This window comes from Glycine max, chromosome 1, assembly GCF_000004515.6.
Source record: "Glycine max cultivar Williams 82 chromosome 1, Glycine_max_v4.0, whole genome shotgun sequence".
NCBI lineage: Eukaryota > Viridiplantae > Streptophyta > Magnoliopsida > Fabales > Fabaceae > Glycine > Glycine max.
This window is the reverse complement of record NC_016088.4, coordinates 27,132,227-27,150,706: the sequence shown is the minus strand read 5'-3', so window position 1 is coordinate 27,150,706 and position 18,480 is coordinate 27,132,227. Positions and strand designations below refer to the sequence as shown.

General features: G+C 36.3%; 2 protein-coding genes across 2 annotated transcripts; both read left to right on the top strand.

The window, feature by feature from the left end:
• The first annotated feature begins 3,629 nt into the window (after positions 1–3,629).
• On the top strand, positions 3,630–4,103 carry LOC102660249 (uncharacterized mitochondrial protein AtMg00810-like). The gene has a single exon (XM_006574023.1). It carries the CDS (start codon positions 3,630–3,632, stop codon positions 4,101–4,103), a length of 474 nt encoding a protein of 157 aa, XP_006574086.1.
• A 10,239-nt stretch (positions 4,104–14,342) lies between these two features.
• Positions 14,343–17,979, top strand: LOC102660123 (uncharacterized). The gene is made up of 4 exons (XM_006574022.1): positions 14,343–14,754; positions 15,046–15,593; positions 17,440–17,541; positions 17,644–17,979. Exons 1-4 carry the CDS (start codon positions 14,343–14,345, stop codon positions 17,977–17,979), a joined length of 1,398 nt encoding a protein of 465 aa, XP_006574085.1.
• Positions 17,980–18,480: the final 501 nt, after the last annotated feature.

The window sequence follows — 18,480 nt, the reverse complement described above, 5'->3', positions numbered from 1 at the left end:
AGTTTCATCATGTTTTACAGGCCAAAGTCAGCGACTTCATCACTAACAACAACTGAAGCATCTCGTTTTGAGGAAAAATTATCTTGACTTGGTAAGGGAGATAGAGAGGACAATGATTCCTCTGTTTGAAGCACAAGACCACCCTGTTTGCAAAGGATTGGATTTTGAAAACCTCTCCTTCAAAGAAGCCTTCAAGTTCCTAACCCTCACAAACAATGTTTTGCCTTGGTCTAAGATGTAAGCTTTGTCTCCTGATTGTAGAGACATCAGACCACTTGTTTCTACAATGCCCATTTGCCAAGCAATTATGGAGTTGGTTGGAGCTTAAGCTTAACTATAAAGTAGACAGATCCTCTCCTCTCTCCACTCTCTTTGTGGTCTCCCCATAAAATCATCTGAAATTAAAGATGTCAGAATGGAAACCCTAACTTATGTCATTTGGATGATTTGGATTGCCTGCAACAAAAGTCAATTTGAGAACCAAAGGACTTCTATTCACTCTGCTTGCTTCCTAATCGTTGCTAATGTAAAGCTCTCGGGAAACTTATCTCATAATTCTATACATCAATCGGTAAGTGAATTGCTTACCCTTAAAGCTTTTGACGTTAATTGTCACCCCAAAAAAGGATCTGGTTATCAAGCAAGTCAATTTGTGGGGTTGGATTAAATGTAACAAACGGTTTTGCTAAAGTTGTCCAGAGAGGGCGGGCTGTGGGGGTATTTTTAGAAACCACAATGCTAATTTTGTTGGTTGTTTTGCGGTTAACCTTGGATCTCAAAAAATCAATCTTTGTTTAAATTATGGGAGTTATCTTTGCCATCAAAACTGTCAAGGATAGAGGGTTGAGGAAGCTTTGGATAGAATGTGATTCTATGCTAAATTTAGAGGCGGTCAAAAGTGCTTTGGTGGTACCTTGGATCATTAAAAATAGGTGAAAAAATTCCACACTTTAGTCTCTCACGGTAGCAATTTAGATGTTTTGTTTTATTTGGTGGAATAGTTATAGTAATTTCATACAAGTCTCTTTTTGTAAAGGATACATATGCCTTTCCTAATTTCAGATTTAGGTAGAGCTTTTCTTACTGGATCCCATGGGTTTTGGTTTTGTTGAAGATTAATCTAGAAAAGTGTAGATGTATAATTGGTGGTTCATTATCTAGAGAGTTCTATACCTATGGAGATGTTGTAGTGTGTAGAAACTTCTTGATGGATGTAGAAAAATATCTTATTATCTAAAGTCATAGAAGCACCTAGAACATTATAGAGATGGATGGTAGATGATAGATGAGTCTAGAAGACTCTAGGACTAAGTAGTATAGAAGTGTGTAGAAATCACCTATGTAACCTATATAAAGGCATAAGTTGTAGCAAGCCATGAAATGTAAGTAAAGAAGCTAATAAGCACAATTCAAGTTAAGGTGTCAATTTTCTGAAAACTCATCCTCTTTTTACTCCCATCATTTATATCATACATTTCTACCATATCCTTCCATAGAAAAAAGGCATAACCACGTCCCATATCCTAACAGTGGTATCAGAGCAGTGTTGATCCTATGGCCTTTGCTACATCACCTAGCCCACCAACCTTCAACTATAACCAAACCTTAGTTCCCATATTTAATAGGGAAGCATATGATTATTGGAGCATCCAAATGCAAACTCTATTCATCTCACAAGACTTGTGGGATGTTATAGAGAATGGCTATCCTGATGCAAGCTCCATTGGAGCTTGTAGGCCTAGGATCTTCTTCATCAATGGATTCCTTTGCTTCTTGGAAGATGAATGGCAGCGGAATGGAGAAAGGGAGAGAGAGAGGAGACGACACTTCAAGGAGAAGGTGAGTCTAGAAGAAGCTCACCACCATAGGAGGCCATGGATAAGAGGTTGGAGGAAGAAGGAGATGAATGAAGGGAGAGGGAGAGAAGAGCACGAAATTTTGTGCTCTAAATGAACTTTGAAATCTGAAGTTTAATATTCAAATCATCAAAGTTGAAAAAAATGCACACACATGACCTCTATTTATAGCCTAAGTGTCACACAAAATTGGAGGGAAATTCAAATTTCACTTGAATTTGAAATTGAATTTGTGGAGCCAAACTTTGGAGCCAAAATTTCACTAATTATGATTAGTGAATTTTAGTTATGGTTCAGCCCACTAATCCAAGATCAATTCCAAGATTCTCCACTAAGTGTGCTTAGGTGTCATGAGGCATGAAAAGCATGAAGGACATGCACAAAGTGTGACTATATGATGTGGCAATGAGGTGTAGTAAGCAAATGCTCACCTCCCCCTCTAAAATTTAATTGGATTGGGCTTCTACCAATTCAATTAAATTTATTTCCAACCACACACATCAAATATCCACTTAGTGCATGTGAAATTACAAAACTACCCCTAATACAAAAAACTAGTCTAGGTGCCCTAAAATACAAGGGCTGAAAAATTCTATATTTCTAGGGTACCCTACCTACATTATGGAGCCCTAAATACAAGACCCAAAAATAATGAAACCTTAATCTAATATTTACAAAGATAAGTGGGCTCGTACTTAGTCCATGGGCCCGAAATCTACCCTAAGACTCATAAGAACCCTAGGGCCTTCTCTTGCATCTCTGGCCCAATCTACTTGGAGTTTTTATATCCAATGCCCTTGCGAGGTAGGATTGCATCATATCCAATCCCAGAATGCCAAGAAGAATTGGCTACGTGGACAACAACAAAGCAAAAGGAGTACAAGCAAAACAAGCAACATGATGCTAAGGCTCTGCTATTCATCCAACAAAGAGTTAGTAGAGAGATCTTTCCAAGAATCATGCAAGCAAAAAATGCAAAGGAGGCGTGGGAGACTCTGAAAATGAATTTAAAGGCACATACAAGGTAATTTCTATTAAACTTCAATCTTTGTGGAAGGATTTAGATACATTGGTAACGCGGGAAGATGAATCTATACAATCTTTCTTCTCTCGTGTCTCTAATATCTTCAATCAAATTAGAAGTTACGGGGACACAATTGAAGACAAGAAAATAATACTAAAAATATTAAGAAGTCTTCCCGTAAAATATGATCATATTGTGGCTGCCATAGAAGAATTAAAAGATTTATCTAAACTCATTCTAGTAGAATTAATGGGCTCTTTAGAAGCTCATGAAGCTAGAATGAAAAGATTTGACCAGCCACTAGAGCAAGCATTCCAATCTAAAATTAATATCTCTAAAAATGATGGAGATAAGAAAAATAACCACGGTAAATTTCCTCAAAAAAGAGGAGGAGCATTTACTAATCGTGGTAAAAGGAGCAGAAAAAATGGAGTAATAATGCTTCAAGCTCCTATTGCAAATTATGCAAGAAAAATAATCATGATACAAATGATTGTCGGTACAAATGCAAAAAGTGCAAAACGAACCTACACTACAAAAAAATTTGTTTTTACCGACAAAAAGAAGAAGTATACGTGGAGCAACCACAAGGATACAAAGTTCAAGGAGAAGAAGACAAAGTATATCGCTTGAAAAAGGCGCTTTATGGTCTCAAACAAGCTCCCCGAGCATGGAACAACAAAATAGACAAATACCTCGTCGAGCATAGATTCCTCAAAAGTCCAAGTGAGCCGTCACTATATGTGAAGATGCAAGTCAAGCAAAGACCTGGACAAATATTTATCTCGCAAGAAAAATATGTGGATGACTTACTGAAGAAGTTCAACATGCAAGATTGCAAACCACTCGCCACACCTATGGCGATGAACGAGAAGCTTTCAAAAGATGATGGGCAAAACAAAGTTGATGCAACAGTTTATAGAAGCCTAGTCGGTTCACTAATCTACTTAACCAACTCAAGGCCAAACATCGTACATGCAGTTAGCATCGTGTCTAGATTCATGAGTAACCCAAGCAAAGCACACTTTGCAACAGCCAAGAGAATCCTAAGATATGTCAAAGGCACAAAGGATTTTGGCATTTTGTACGAGGCAAATAGAGACTTTAACTTGACAGGTTATACAGATAGCGACTGGGCAGGAAGCACAGATGATAGAAAAAGCACAAGTGGATATGTGTTTCTTCTAGGCAACAAAGCAATAGCATGGGCGTCAAAGAAGTAAACGACAATTGCTCTATCATAAGCAGAAGCAGAATGCATGGCTGCAACAAGTGTTGCGTGTGAAGCGACATGGCTCAAAAAAATTCTGCAAGACGTACAATAAGACTCCAAGACTCCAACAATTATTCATTGTGATAATATGTCAGCTATTGCAATGACTAAGAATCCAATATTCCACAGCCGTACAAAGCACATTGAGATTAGATACCACTTCATCAAAGAGCTTGTGGAACGTGGAGAAATCAAAATGGAGTTCTGCAAGACTGAAGAATAATTAGCATACATCTTCACCAAGCCAATTGCAACAGAGAAGTTCATCAAATTCAGAGACATGCTTAGAGTTCAAGACTTTTCTAGATTAAGGGGGAGTGTTGAAGATTAATCTAGAAAAGTGTAGATGTATAATTGGTAGTCCATTATCTAGAGAGTTCTACACCTATGGAGATGTTGTAGTGTGTAGAAACTTTTTGATGGATGTAGAAAAATATCTTATTATCTAAAGTCATAGAAGCACCTAGAACATTATAGAGATGGATGGTAGATGATAGATGAGTCTAGAAGACTCTAGGACTAAGTAGTATAGAAGTGTGTAGAAATCACCTATATAACCTATATAAAGGCATAAGTTGTAGCAAACCATGAAATGTAAGTAAAGAAGCTAATAAGCACATGTCAATTTTCTGAAAATTCATCCTCTTCCTACTTTCATCATTTCTATCATACATTTCTATCATATCCTTCCATAGAAAAAAGGCATAACCTTGTCCCATATCCTGTATTTAAAGGCTTGCTGGTTTTGTTGATGGTTATTGGGATGTTAGCAATCACTAACCTCGATATCTACTTCTCTTTTGCCTTAAAAAAAGAATAATACAAAATAATAATATACCATCACCAGAGAATTAACCGGCCGTTCCTTTAACTCTTGGAACAAAATTTGACCATGACTAAAGGCATAGATGTAAAATTCACATCTACTACATTCGGAATGCGTTTTGAGTGGATTATTACTTATTAATAATCGTCTTTTAGATGATGATATAATTTTTTTTTTTTGTCTTTGCAAAAATGTTTTTCCATTGGTGATTAATATAAATTTTTATATCTCAATTAAAGGATAAAAGAACTAAGTACTAATATTAAATTTTTTTTAACTTGTTTGGATTTTTGTTATTATTATTACATGTTTTGAATATTATCAGAGATGTGATATTTTAATTGCAAAAAATTATCTTACAATGATTTACTAAAATAACTTGCATGACTATTTTTCCTCTACTTTAGGTGTTCGAGACAATCAAGTAGTGGAACCATGCGATTAAAAATCTATGGCTCATATATATGGAACACATTATCTCTCAAAAGATTTTGTTCCCTGTTATACTCCTTTGTTCTAAAAAAATTCAAATCTTGGACTGGTTTATGATTCATGTCCTTTAATTAGTTATAGTGCTCGATCGATCAAGCCATTCGAATTTCAATCAATTCTTAATAATTATGTATAAATGTTAACTTATGATAATAATTTCTTACTTTGCCAAGCGTACGTAATTAAAATTAAAAGTTCTATGAAATGAAAGAATATTTTAAAGATAGATTCATTAAATAATGAAATAAAAATTAATTTGATATTTATTTATATTCAAATACAAGATCAAAACATTTTTTTTATATTCAAATTCTGAAAAAATATATGACCACAAACTAGTTTTTAATATAAAGAAAGTAGGACAGTGTTTTAAAATTTGGCTTCGGCCGGTCAATTGGACCAGGAACCATACCTATAGACGGTTCAAGTCCTTTATTCAATCGAATGTGCAATTCACAAACCAACCAACAATTGCATTAAATTGGTACCGAGCAAACCCCCAAAATTTTCTAAAATTAAACCTATTGGGCTTACTTTCCGGAGTTTTGTGTCTCCTTTGTACCTGCAATAGCTGGCTACAACTTTCTTTGTGTCCATTTTGTGCTTTGATTTAATAAAAATAAAATAATACAAAAACACTTCTCGTGTCATTGGACTCTCTTGGGTGATGGTTCACCACTTAGCTCATAATTAATTGATAAATGATACATATAAATTTATCTTAATTTTTATGTTACTCACACCACTTGTCATTTTTAATTGATTATATACAGCGTTAAATAAAGAAAGCTAAGATTATAAGTGAAACATACTTTATTATATTTTGAGAAAGAATTCTATATATAATATATTTTTGGTTCAAATATATTTTTAGTCATTATAATTTAATGTTTATTTGTTTTTTCTTTCAAAAAATATTTTTTTGCTTTTAGTCATCACAAATTATGATTGTTTTATTTTTCATTCTTTAAGCAGTCTAATAGCATTTTTTTTCCTATCCAGAATGTTATCTAAAGCGTTATACGACACTTGCATTCCTTAAGCTGAGGTTCGATCTCTGGCTTGGCTTGTGACAACTAAAAATACCACTTTACCATAAAAATGGGCCCACAGGTGAAAGGTTGATTAGACCTCCCTGTTATACTAAAAGAAATTGGTCACTTTTGGAGACATAAATACCTGCTAAATATTCTGGTGATGAAAACAATCCATGCTCATTTGCCAAAAAATAATATTTTTTTCATTGTTTTACCCGAGTTAATTAAATTTATTGTATAATAATAGTAAGTATTATTATTATTATTGAATATTAAGTTTAATTTTAACACCGAAGTAAAAAAAATATATAGTTGTAAATCAAATAATTCTCTAAAATTGCCTTTAAAAAGTTCTCTAATATTAATTATTTCCATACATACTAAATAGACATAGACATAGACATAATTTACAATTGTAAAGTTCGTATTATAAGCAATACAAATAATCTACTGTTATTCATGTCAACGTGGAGTATTTGTGTTATTTTCATTTATTGATTTATAATACCTTATTGTACACATTTATTTTCTTTTCGAGAGAGAACATTATTCTTTTATTCGTATAACTTTCTTATAGCATTTTTTAGAAAAACAAAATATTTCACTTGAGTTAACGCTTCAATATGTAAAAGCTGTAAATGTATAGGATCATTTGTTTTGATCATACAATGCTTCTAGATATCGATTTTTACTCTTTTCTCTTTTTTTTTTAAAAGGAAAAACATAATTTATTAATGAAACAGACTAAGCACAAGAAGAGTACTCTCTTGACCCTATAGCATCTAATAATATGAAATCCCCCACCCTTGCAATTTCATGCGTAATTACACCCCCACTCAAAACATAAATAGAATCCAACTTCAGCTCTACCAAGTGGGACACACAAAGTTCAAGACCTTCTTGTATTCCTATTTGATCTGATATAGCATCCACCGAGACAGGACATAATAAAGACTATGAAATAACCATGAAAGGACCAGATTAACAACATACTAAATACTAGCCAGAAATATGGTTCATAATAAACAGCGACATCAAAATCTTTCCTGTACAGAATGTCATACTTGAAAGAATAATCTTTCCTCTCTTTCAACCGAAAACAACATTTCTATTCCAACCCATATGGTGAATTTAGGAGGGAACTCAGTCAAACCACTGGCCTGAATACAAATGATGATAAACATTTTCTGTCACAACTATTATAAAAAATCAATGGAAAGAAAGATCAAGAATCTGTGGAAGTTGCAAAGAAAAAAAATTGACTCTTGGCAACTTGACATTTCTTTTTCAGCAAGATCTAAGAATCTGAATCAAACAGTATAAATGCAGCAGTTTCCATCATAGATCCCCGAGCAACTGCTTATAAAGAAAGAGAAATAATTAGAATCAAGGAAATTATGATAGAAAGAACGATTACCTTGATCTTCATGTACTGTTACCACATATTTCTCCCCAAAACCATAACAAGTGGCATTCCAATTACAGCCCTTATACAAATTTCAAGATCAAATATCAGATTAAATAACAGAAAGCCATGTTTAAAGTATGATAACATATTGTTACAACTTGAACCCAATAAAACACAGGACTGCATTTTCGTGTGACCCAAAACATAATCCAATCATATGCTAATTTACCCCTCCTGACCCACATCAGTACACAAAATAAAAGTGAAGATTAATCCTTTTTAAAATCCCGGATACAATAATTTTCCCTAACAATATGCATTATCTTTCACCCATTTGATCCAAAATATATCAGCTGATATAGTATTAAATATTAACCCTGTAATCAAATATCTGTAGCAATTCTGAGTGGGTTAGGTTAGTTAGTTCAAAACAGCTACCTTATATCTTGCCCATAGTTTCTGTAGCAATTATGAACCTACTATGATTAATTATACATGAAAAATAAAGAGATGCTCTATAAGAAGAAACCGAGACACAGCTTTTTTATACTGGATTGATCCTCGAGCAACATTCAAATAACAACAAACAGAACCCATTTAGAAGAAAAAAAAATGAACAGTACATCATTCAACCTTTCTAACACCATTGGATGCAATCATCTTCATAATACAGGCTGCAGCAGCACTCCCTTCAACATGGAACCAAGGTTTGGAGCCCTCCTTTGATCAATCTAAGGAGCTAAGCTGCGTTTGGTTCCTCTAAACACCACATGAAGAAGAAAAAAAGGTCAGTCAGGGAAAAAGTTGAAAGCGAGAAATCAAAGAGATGATTAACACCACGCAAAGAAGAAAATGAAGGTCTCTCTGAATTTGAATCTGAATTATAAAAAAAAAAAAAAAAAGCATTGAGCATGAGAAAGGGAGAGATTGCAACCTAAGCTGCAATGTTCTAAGTAGTGATTTAGTACGGAAATGAATCCCTAGAGGTGTAGTGTTATGGATGGATGGATTTGCTCTCGATGTTGGTCCTGCTCTAGTTCATTGTCTCGTCATGTTTGAAATAAGTTTGAGCAATATCAGAACATTGGGTACAGGCAATAACAATTTTCGTAGCAGTGTATTGGGTAATTGTCCTTCCATTTATTCATTTTTCTAAAAAGGCAAAGGAATATACGTATGAGTACTTGTACCCTGAAAATCTGAGAGATTCTTAGAAAAAAAAAAAAAAGGAATCTTGGAGTTGACTTTATATTGTCTGATCATATATAACAAAAACCTGACATACTGTAAAAGATTCTTGCACAGAATCTAGTACTTCAGACCTGACAAACTCAGGAATATGCTATACCTTTCAGCTTTACAACAAATATATTTCTCAGTAAAAAGGGTAAATAAAAAGTCAATAAGATTCTGATTCTTAGAAATTACCATATAATTCACATAATGTAATTCTTGCTTCTCTGTAACAGCTCAAGACATATTTTTCCTCTTAAGTAGCTCTATTACACAAAAAATGATTCCCTGTGTGGATTTTATTGGTATAGCAGATTTGAAATCTAATTTTGAATATTTTAAATGTAGTGTATCTTACTATTATAAAATCCTATTCGTGTATGGTTGTACTAATTTACATCTTAATACATGATATTTTAAATTATATACTATAACAGTCGAACTTGTACTGTGAAAAATATATGGAATAAGGAACCTAGACAAGTAATATCTAAATTTATTTGCAATGACTTATAGTATCTATAATATAGATTGTATATATATTATCCATGATCATAGAGGGTTACCATTAGCATTTCAATGTTTTGGGGCTTTTCAACACCTTCACAGAGTGCTTTGAGAGCAGCATGGCCATCCAATTCAACCCTCAAAAAGTGAAGATGAGGCAATCCAACCAAATTTTGTGAAAGCTCAGATATCCTAGATGAGCAATATGGGCCTCCATATTCCAAGAAAACATCTTAAATAGAACGACTAACTTAGTTTGTAGAAGGAAAAATATGGTATAAAAATGGCACCAAAAAGTTTATGGTCTGCATTGATGCTCACAATGTATGATTTGATCAACTAAAATGAGGAAATTGATAGGAAATCAATCATGTATCTTATGAGTACATCAAATCTTTGTAATATACAGATCCAAAGTAGAAAACTAACTCAATTGAGAAAAAGAAAATGTTTCTAATTTGTCAACCTCTTCATTAAAATTCAACTCATATATTACTTTTAAATCATGCCTAGATCACTAAAACCAAATGTAGCTGTTAAGGACCTGGATATTAGGAGCAAAGCCACCTTCTTTACCAACATTCATAGCATCATGTCTATACTTCTTTTAAATCACAGCCTGTAAGATAAACACATGAACACCTCAATTTATGACTACTAATAATAATGATTTTTCCTTTTAGTAAGAAAATCATAGATTACTTTTAAATAATTCTTAGATCACTAAAACCCAAAGTCCCTGGATATTAGGAGCAAAGCCAACTTCATTACAAACATTAGTAGCATCCTATCCGTACTTGATTCTTTTCTTCTCTTATCCTCCATTGTTGAGGTGTCTTGAAGGTTTTTGAAGAGGTTTTAGGTGGCTTCCTAATCTTTTTCCATTATCTTCTTCATTTTTTTCTTATGAACTCACTAGGTTTCTTATCTCTCCCTTCCCTCTTGCTCCATTTTTCATGTCCATGTTCTAGGAGAAGCTCAAGGTTCCAACTCAACTCATACTAATCTCTCTGCTTCTTTGTGTCAACCAAGAGGCAAGGGAAGAGTACTTGAGCTCTTAGGACCCATGTTTTGATGTTATGAAGATAAACTTCATTTATGTTCTAATTTTGTATATTTTTGTGTGAATTTCGTGTTCTGTACTTGTGTCGCTATGGATGATGCGTGTTGTATTTGTGAATTCTACATACCAAAAATGAGTTCCTTGACCCCAAAATCCTAGGAAAGCAAATATGATATGTCTCATTTGGAGTTGTATAGCATTTGAAATTAAAGTTTTAAGTTAGGGCAAGTTATGTATGTATGTTGCTCTATTTTTGAAGTTTTTAAATTTGAAGCTGGAATCTGTTGTTATGGACCTCAAAATCGAACTCGCTAGGTCCAAGAACCTAGGATTAGACATAAAATGCACCCCATTTGAGTTAGTATGAGTTGAGTTGGAACCTTGAGTTGGAACCTCTTCAAATCACAATTTCAAGTTTTCTCTTTTCTAGTAAATCCTATTCTGTTTTGCACAAACTGCATTTATGGGTTTGGTTTTTATAGATTTTGACCATGTAAATGAGTTCCTCGTGTTTGAAAACATAGGGTTTGATATACAATTTGCATGAATGGATTTGACAACTCTTAGAAATTAGAAAACAAGTTTTGTGAACTTTGTGAATTAAGTGCATGACAGTTTTGCATTAGGGTCAAATGGGAGTGGATTTAGGAAATTTCTAACTAAGTTCCTTACATTTGAAAACCTTGAGAAACATATATGGTTTGTCCTAAATGGATTTCTACATCAATGGGAAAGTTGATTTCAAAGTGGGCAATTATGTACAATTTCAAATGAGAATGTGTTATGAATGTGTATAATTGCATGGAATAAATTATGTGGATTATGGATTGAGTTGTTTAGTGTGATCGAGACTTTATTATGTGAAATTGGGGAATTTTTATGTTAAATGTTGTAAGACCAAATGAGTGTGACCATTTAGCAAAGCATTTTGCATGTTATGGATATGAGTTATTAATGATGTTTATTATGAACTATCGCGCTTTAGGATTGGGCCCGGGGGTGTGCGACCTTCAACAAAATATATTTTGAGTGTCTAGCAATGATTCAGTGACTAGATATGTGGTGATGATTGATTTTATAAAGTGGTATTTTCCACTTAAAAGGTCATGTTGATGATGACCCTAGAGAGATAAAAGGATTAGTTTCCATTCTCTCTTGATATGTTTGTGTGTGTGCACAATGGAAGATAATTGCAATCGGGAGCTTCATGAGGATCAACTTACATTATGAGGAGGGAACATACAAACAAGGTAGCAAGATTGTGTTAGAATTAAAGGGATTGGTGTCGGGAGTTGGGGCATGACCCTATACTTAGTGGAAATACACTCTCTAATGTCTATTTACAAGTACCAACACAACCTTCGTTCATACTTCTCATCATGAAGGACGAGTAAGGATTTGTTAGGTGAAGGTGGATGACATACAATAGCTACACTTGGGGACGATCTAAACGATTGAAAAGAACCTGAGGGAATGTTGAGTGGTGATAACTTGACTATGGGCATTTTTGATTAGTTTAGGGGTCTCACAAGCCTCACTTATCATTCCTGACTAGAGCGAAGTTGTATCCATGGTTTGTGAAAACGCCATGTCCTGTACCGGCATGTGATGTGTCCTCCTAATCATCATCCATATGTTACATAAGATCACGAAGGCCTGAGAGGTTTAGTGACAGTGCTGGGCCCAAGAAAAGAACAATGTGAGAGTAGAAATGTGGAATAGGATGTCGTGAGTGATGCATGCTAGTAAACCACACATGGTGGTTGTTAGGTCATTGTGTGGGACTTAATGTCTGTGTTTGTGGCTTTGAAAGGGATAGAGTACTCACTCCTATATTACCATTTTTAGGATCAGATGATGAGCACGACGTCAACTCCACCATTCTAAATTGATGCCATTGAGACATGGTGGAAGCATGATGATGCGCTCCATGTAGACTACTTCTATAGGTTCCTCCATTGCCATCGTGCACTGATGGACGTACTAGGATACAGACCTTGCATGGTTGACTTCTATGTTTGGTGGACCCAGCCTATGTTGTCTTACTATCGCTTCGTGACACCCGTGCCATAGATTGTCACTCATTTCAAGTTGCATTCACCGCTTGCAGATGATGTGATGTCCTTTACTGAATCTGATTCTTCATCTAAGGACACTAAGACCACTTCTCCTTCTTTGATGTCTCCCTGATCGGTGTTGCTTGAGTCTTAAGTACCACCTGGGGAGGACTTGGTGGATCTCGTGTTAAAGGGCGGGGGAGAGGATTTGGAGAAAGACACATCTTATGAGGAGGATTTTTTTTATAGACGAGGAGGACCTAATCATGGAGTTGGAGTTTATGGAGGAGATTTCTTCACATGATTCATCTTAGGAGTCTTGCTAGGAGACCTCTTACATTTGATTATACTTATTCTTTTGTGGATAAGATTGACTTTGGGCTTAGGTATAGGTGATTGCTTTGAGTCTTAAGTTTTTGCCCTTATGTGTATTTTGAGATGGGTAGACCTAGGCTCAAACATTTTATACTTATTTAGTCATTACTACTTTGCATTACTTATTTGGGGTTATATATGTTACTAGTTTCACCGAGACATACATGTTTGGCTAACTCTTTATGACACATGACACTTATTTATCTATATTTGGTGACCATGGAGGTTCACTTGATTATCGTTATCTATTATTTGAGCATGTATGATTTATTTATGTTTCTATCATACTCGTCAACTCGAAGTTTTAACACGTCAAGCAGTTAATACATTTTATTATGCACGTTTTAAGGATCAAAGGATGTTTTACGAAATTGGATTAGAAAGTTCTTATTTTCGCCAAAAAAAATTTCTATTTTTTAAAATATTTTTTGAGTTAACATTAATGAGAATTGAGGACTATCTTTTCATTAAGTAAATCAACAAGTTATTTTGAAAGGCTATATTTAAGGATGTTACACAATAAGGGCAAGATTAAATAGCGATAAAAAGGAAGAGTCGAGTTGTTGCTTTGGCTCAGACTACACGCGTGACTGAAGTTAAAAAAAAAAACAAATCCACATGAAATCCCTAAATGAAATAGGGAAAAATTAAATCAGGAACCACCAAAGCGTATCATATGATGATTAATTGAATCAGGGACCACTGATGCCTAAACAGGCAAGTTTTGACGTGTAAAATGTTAGTCGTCTTATACGACTAACTTTTGTATAGAAAACTTTTACAAAATGTATATATTTTCCCTAATTTATGGTTCTTTTTGTAGGATTGTAAATAAATTTTGCTTTGTTTTTATTTGTGCTCAATAGAAGCCTTGTGTATGGAATTAATGTCAATTTCTCTTCAATTTAAGGCAAAAAGGAGTTATTTTGAAGAAGTGCTAAAGTTGATGTCTCGCTAAGCGAACTCAATGCGCTTAGCGAGTGTCATCCGCTAAGCGAGGCATCAACGTGCTTATCGGATAGGAGGAATCTAGAAGGGAATCTGTCACGCAGGCACGCGCTCAGCGAGTCGTTTGTCACCTTCCAGGCTTAGTGCGAGTTTGGCGTTGAGCGATTATTCACTTACTCACGCTAAGCGCGAGAATGGCGCTAAGCGTGACGTCGAGGTCAGTGAGCCCTTTTTAAGCCGAGAATGCCACCACAACAAGGGCCTAGTCTCTATGACAGAATGACGAAGCTGGAAGAGACTCTTGCTCAGTTCATGCAAGTATCCATGTCCAATTTAAAGAGCACTGAGTCAGTCATCAAGAATCTAGAAGTCCAGGTGGGACAATTGGCAAAACAACTAGCAAACCGACCATCAAGCAGCTTTAGAGCCAACACAAAGAAGAATCCTAAGGAGGAGTGCAAGGTTGTTATGACTAGAAGCAACATGGTGAGCATGAATGAAGGTGAGAAGAGGATATATGAAGAAAAACAACAGCTAGTGACTGAACCAGAAATTGACCCAGTGGTGGAACCTTTGAGTGAGACTGAGGAAGAAGTGGAAGCAGAAGATGATCAACAAAAGGAGATACCAATAATAGTGAGTGAAAAAGAAATAAGTGAGAAGGAAAAGAAAGAAAAAGAAAGAGAGAAAATGAAAAAAATGAAAATGAAAAAGAGAATGAGATAAAAATAAGAGAAGAAAAAGACCAAGAGTGAGCTAGCTAGAGAAAAGAGAAAGGAGGCAAGTCTAAGCAAAGGGGAGGAGGTGCCATATCCATTGGTACCAACAAAGAAAGACAAGGAACGACATCTGGCTCGTTTCCTTGATATCTTCAAGAAATTGGAGATTACTATGCCCTTTGGAGAACCTCTTCAACAAATGTCGTTGTACTCTAATTTTTTAAAAGATATGCTCACACGGAAGAATAAGTACATTCACAGTGAAAACATCATTGTGGAAGGAAACTGCAGTGCTGTAATTCAGAGGATCCTTCCACCTAAGCACAAAGATCCTGGGAGTGTGACTATTCCGTGTTTAATTGGTGAAGTTTATGTTGGCAAGGCTCTTATTGATTTGGGAGCCAATATTAATTTGATGTCTCTTTCCATGTGCCGGAGGCTAGGAGAGTTGGAGATAATGTCGACTAGGATGACTTTACAATTAGCATATCGCTCCATCACCAGACCCTATGAAGTAATAGACGGTGTTTTGGTTCGGGTCAAACACCTTATCTTTCCTGATGACTTTGTGGTAATGGACATAAAGGAAGATACATATATTCCCTTAATTTTGGGATGTCCATTTATGGCTACTGCAAGCTGTGTAGTAGACATGGGAAAGAAGAAGCTAGAAATGGGTATTGAAGACCAAAAGATTAGCTTTGAGCTATTTGATGAAGAAAGGAAATTGCTGGACCAAAATGTTTGTCTAGAGGTGAAGGAGAGTGAAGAGAAGGTTCTGAAGAAGAGAACCAAGCTTGATCCAGGCTGACAAAGACTATGCGTCAAGCTAATGACGTTATCAGAGCGCTTACTGGGAGGCAACCCAGCCCTTTTTAATTTTGTTTTTCTTGCATTTAGTTAAGTTTGATTGCTTGTGATTGTTTGAACTCAACATGTTTAGTATTGGAAAAGGGGTTAAAAAAAAGCTTTTGTGAAGTTGTGGACAGAAAAATAACTTGAAATTTTTTTTGTTGTCCACTCGCTAAGCGCGCTCCTCGCGCTAAGCGCCATCTTCTTCACGCGCTAAGCGAGCTGTTGTTCGCGCTAAGCGCATTGACCCCTGATCATTGGTTGTATGGTCCCGCTAAGTGTGTGACCTGTGAGCTAAGCCTGCAAAACTCTCTATCCATTTAATTTTTGGAATTGGGCTAAGCGAGTCATCTCGCTAAGCGCACAAGTCTGGGCTCGTTAAGCGCGCTAACGCGCTAAGCACTACTCTTCTCTGTTTGATTAATTTCGAGAATTGGGCTAAGCGAGTGTTCTCGCTAAGCCCAATTCCTTCTCTGTTTGGAATAGCACTAAGTCAGACGGACGCACTAAGCATGAGCCACTACTGAATTTAAGGAGCATTTTATTCGCTAAGCGTGGCCTTGGCCCGCTAAGCGAGAGTTGCAGGACCAATCAGAGAGGCAGAACTTGCCCAGCGTGTACCTTCGCGCTAAGCCCAAAAACTTCTCTGGAATTTCATAATTTTGTATTGGGCTTAGCGAGCAGATCCGCTAAGCACATGAACTTTAAAACTCAAATGTCATGTTGACTCGCTTAGCGAGTCCATGCACTAAGCGAGTCATTCGCAACTGCTAGTAAATAAGGCAACTGCCTTAGGCAGTTGTCATTTTACTTCCTCTGAGCATTTTCTCTTCACCCTCTGCACAGTGCTTCAATCTCCCTGCATTACCTGCATTTTTTCTCCCTCTTTGCACTCATATTCAACATCACAAGTAAGCATCTTAACTTTTTTTATTGTATTTTCAAATTTCAAACTTTAGACTAGTTAACTTAGTAGTGTTAGGTTGAATTTCGTTAAATACTTAGTTCTGTTAGGTTAGTTGTTTGTTAGACTAGAATTAGGGTTTTATTGTGGATACAATGTGCTTGTTTTGATTAGGGTTATATGGCCTAATGGGTGCCTAAGTGGAGGGGTGAGAAGCCCCTACTTTTTATGGAAATCGCGATGAGCGCGCTAAGCGCCTTGCTGCGCTAAGCGAGTTCATCGTCTCTGTTGAACATCTGGATTTCCAGATGAACTCGCTAAGCGTGGCCCTATCCCGCTAAGCGCATTCATCTTCTTTGATTGAAAGTTTAATTGCTTATGAACTCGCTAAGCGCGTCTGTGCGCTAAGCGAGTAATGTGTTCTCAGACACTTAGAAATTTTTGTGTTTTGTTGTGTGCTAAGCGTGCCCTGTCACTCTAAGCGCAACTATCTCTCTATTTTTCAAATTGTTGGAATTGGGCTTAGCAAGCTTGCTCGCTAAGCTAGTGTTGTCCAATAGAGTATTCGCGCTAAGCGCGCCTTGCCGCGCTAAGCGCTAATCCTTCTTTGTTTTGAAAATTTATGGAATTGGGCTTAGCGAGCCTGCTCGCTAAGCCAATTCTGCAGGAAAAAAAAATTGGATTTGTGTTCACTCGCTAAGCGCGTGGCCATCATGCTTAGCACATGAGTCGTTTTTCCTATGGCACGCTAAGCGAGTCACTTGCGCTAAGCGCCCAGTCTAATTTTCAGTTTTATTTTGTGTTTTTTTTTTTAATTTGAATAAATTCCTGTCTAATCTTGTGTTTTGATTCTTTTGTATTGCAGATGGATTCCTCTAAGAGAAAAACTATAGCTTCAACGTCTCTGGCCGGTTATGATAGATCAAGATTTGTATCACAGGAGGCCTGGGATCGTTACTCAGATAATGTGCTTGCTAGAAACATTCTGCCATAAAGAAATGTCAAGCTGTATATCAATGAGTTTGATGATTTCAGAAGAGAATTGATCAGAAGAAACTGGCATAAACAGCTGACTAACTTGACTGGGGGAAGCATTGATGTGACAATTGTGAAGGAATTCTATGCAAATCTTTATGTCCCAGATGACAAGTTTCCCAAGCAAGTTAGGGTTCGAGGGAACCTAATAAAATTTGATGTTGATTCCCTCAACACCTTCTTGGAGACTCCAGTGGTCGTGGAGCAAGGGGAGAGCTTACCTTTTTACTCCAGGTTTGCTAAACTGAGGCCTGATCCTCAGGAGCTTGCAGCCCGGCTGTGTATCCCTGGGAGGGGATTTGTTCTTAATGTTGAGGGTCTACCGTGGAAGCTCTTGAGGAAATATCTTACCACTCTGGCCCAAACCTAGAGTGTTCTATCTTATTCTAACTTGGCCCTGACATCCCATACTTCTGATCTTAATTTGGATAAGGCCAAGTTAGTCTACGGGCTTGTAATGAAGATGAATATGAACTTAGGTTCACTTATTTTTGGTCAGATTTCACTCATTGCTCAGTCTAACTCCTCGCAGCTTGAATTTCCAGCCCTGATTACTGCCTTGTGCAAGGCCTGAGGAGTCACCTCAAATTCTCTTACCTTTGAGTCACCAGCCCAACCATTAATTTGGCTTATATTAAGAAGAATTGTTGGAACCTGGATAAACCTTCAATCACTTTTCCAAGGACCCAGAAATCCATGGCTAGAAGATCTGAGGCCCCATCTACATCAGTTACCCCTGCTCCCCTTACATCAGCTCCATCTACTTTTGCTCTTCCTTCAGCACCAGCAGCTCCAGTTCTTCTAGGTCCCTCCACTCAGAGCTCAGAGCTCTCCTTGTCTATGCTGCAGAGCCTGCATCAGGGCCAGCTCC

Coding starts and splice junctions, on each gene's coding strand:
- LOC102660123 (XM_006574022.1), top strand. CDS start 14,343: ATGCCACCACAACAAGGGCCTAGTCTCTATGACAGAATGACGAAGCTG. Junction 15,594..17,439: donor TGAAGGAGAGTGAAGAGAAG/GTTCTGAAGAAG, acceptor TTTGTATTGCAG/ATGGATTCCTCTAAGAGAAA. Junction 17,542..17,643: donor GGGATCGTTACTCAGATAAT/GTGCTTGCTAGA, acceptor TGGCATAAACAG/CTGACTAACTTGACTGGGGG.
- LOC102660249 (XM_006574023.1), top strand. CDS start 3,630: ATGCAAGTCAAGCAAAGACCTGGACAAATATTTATCTCGCAAGAAAAA.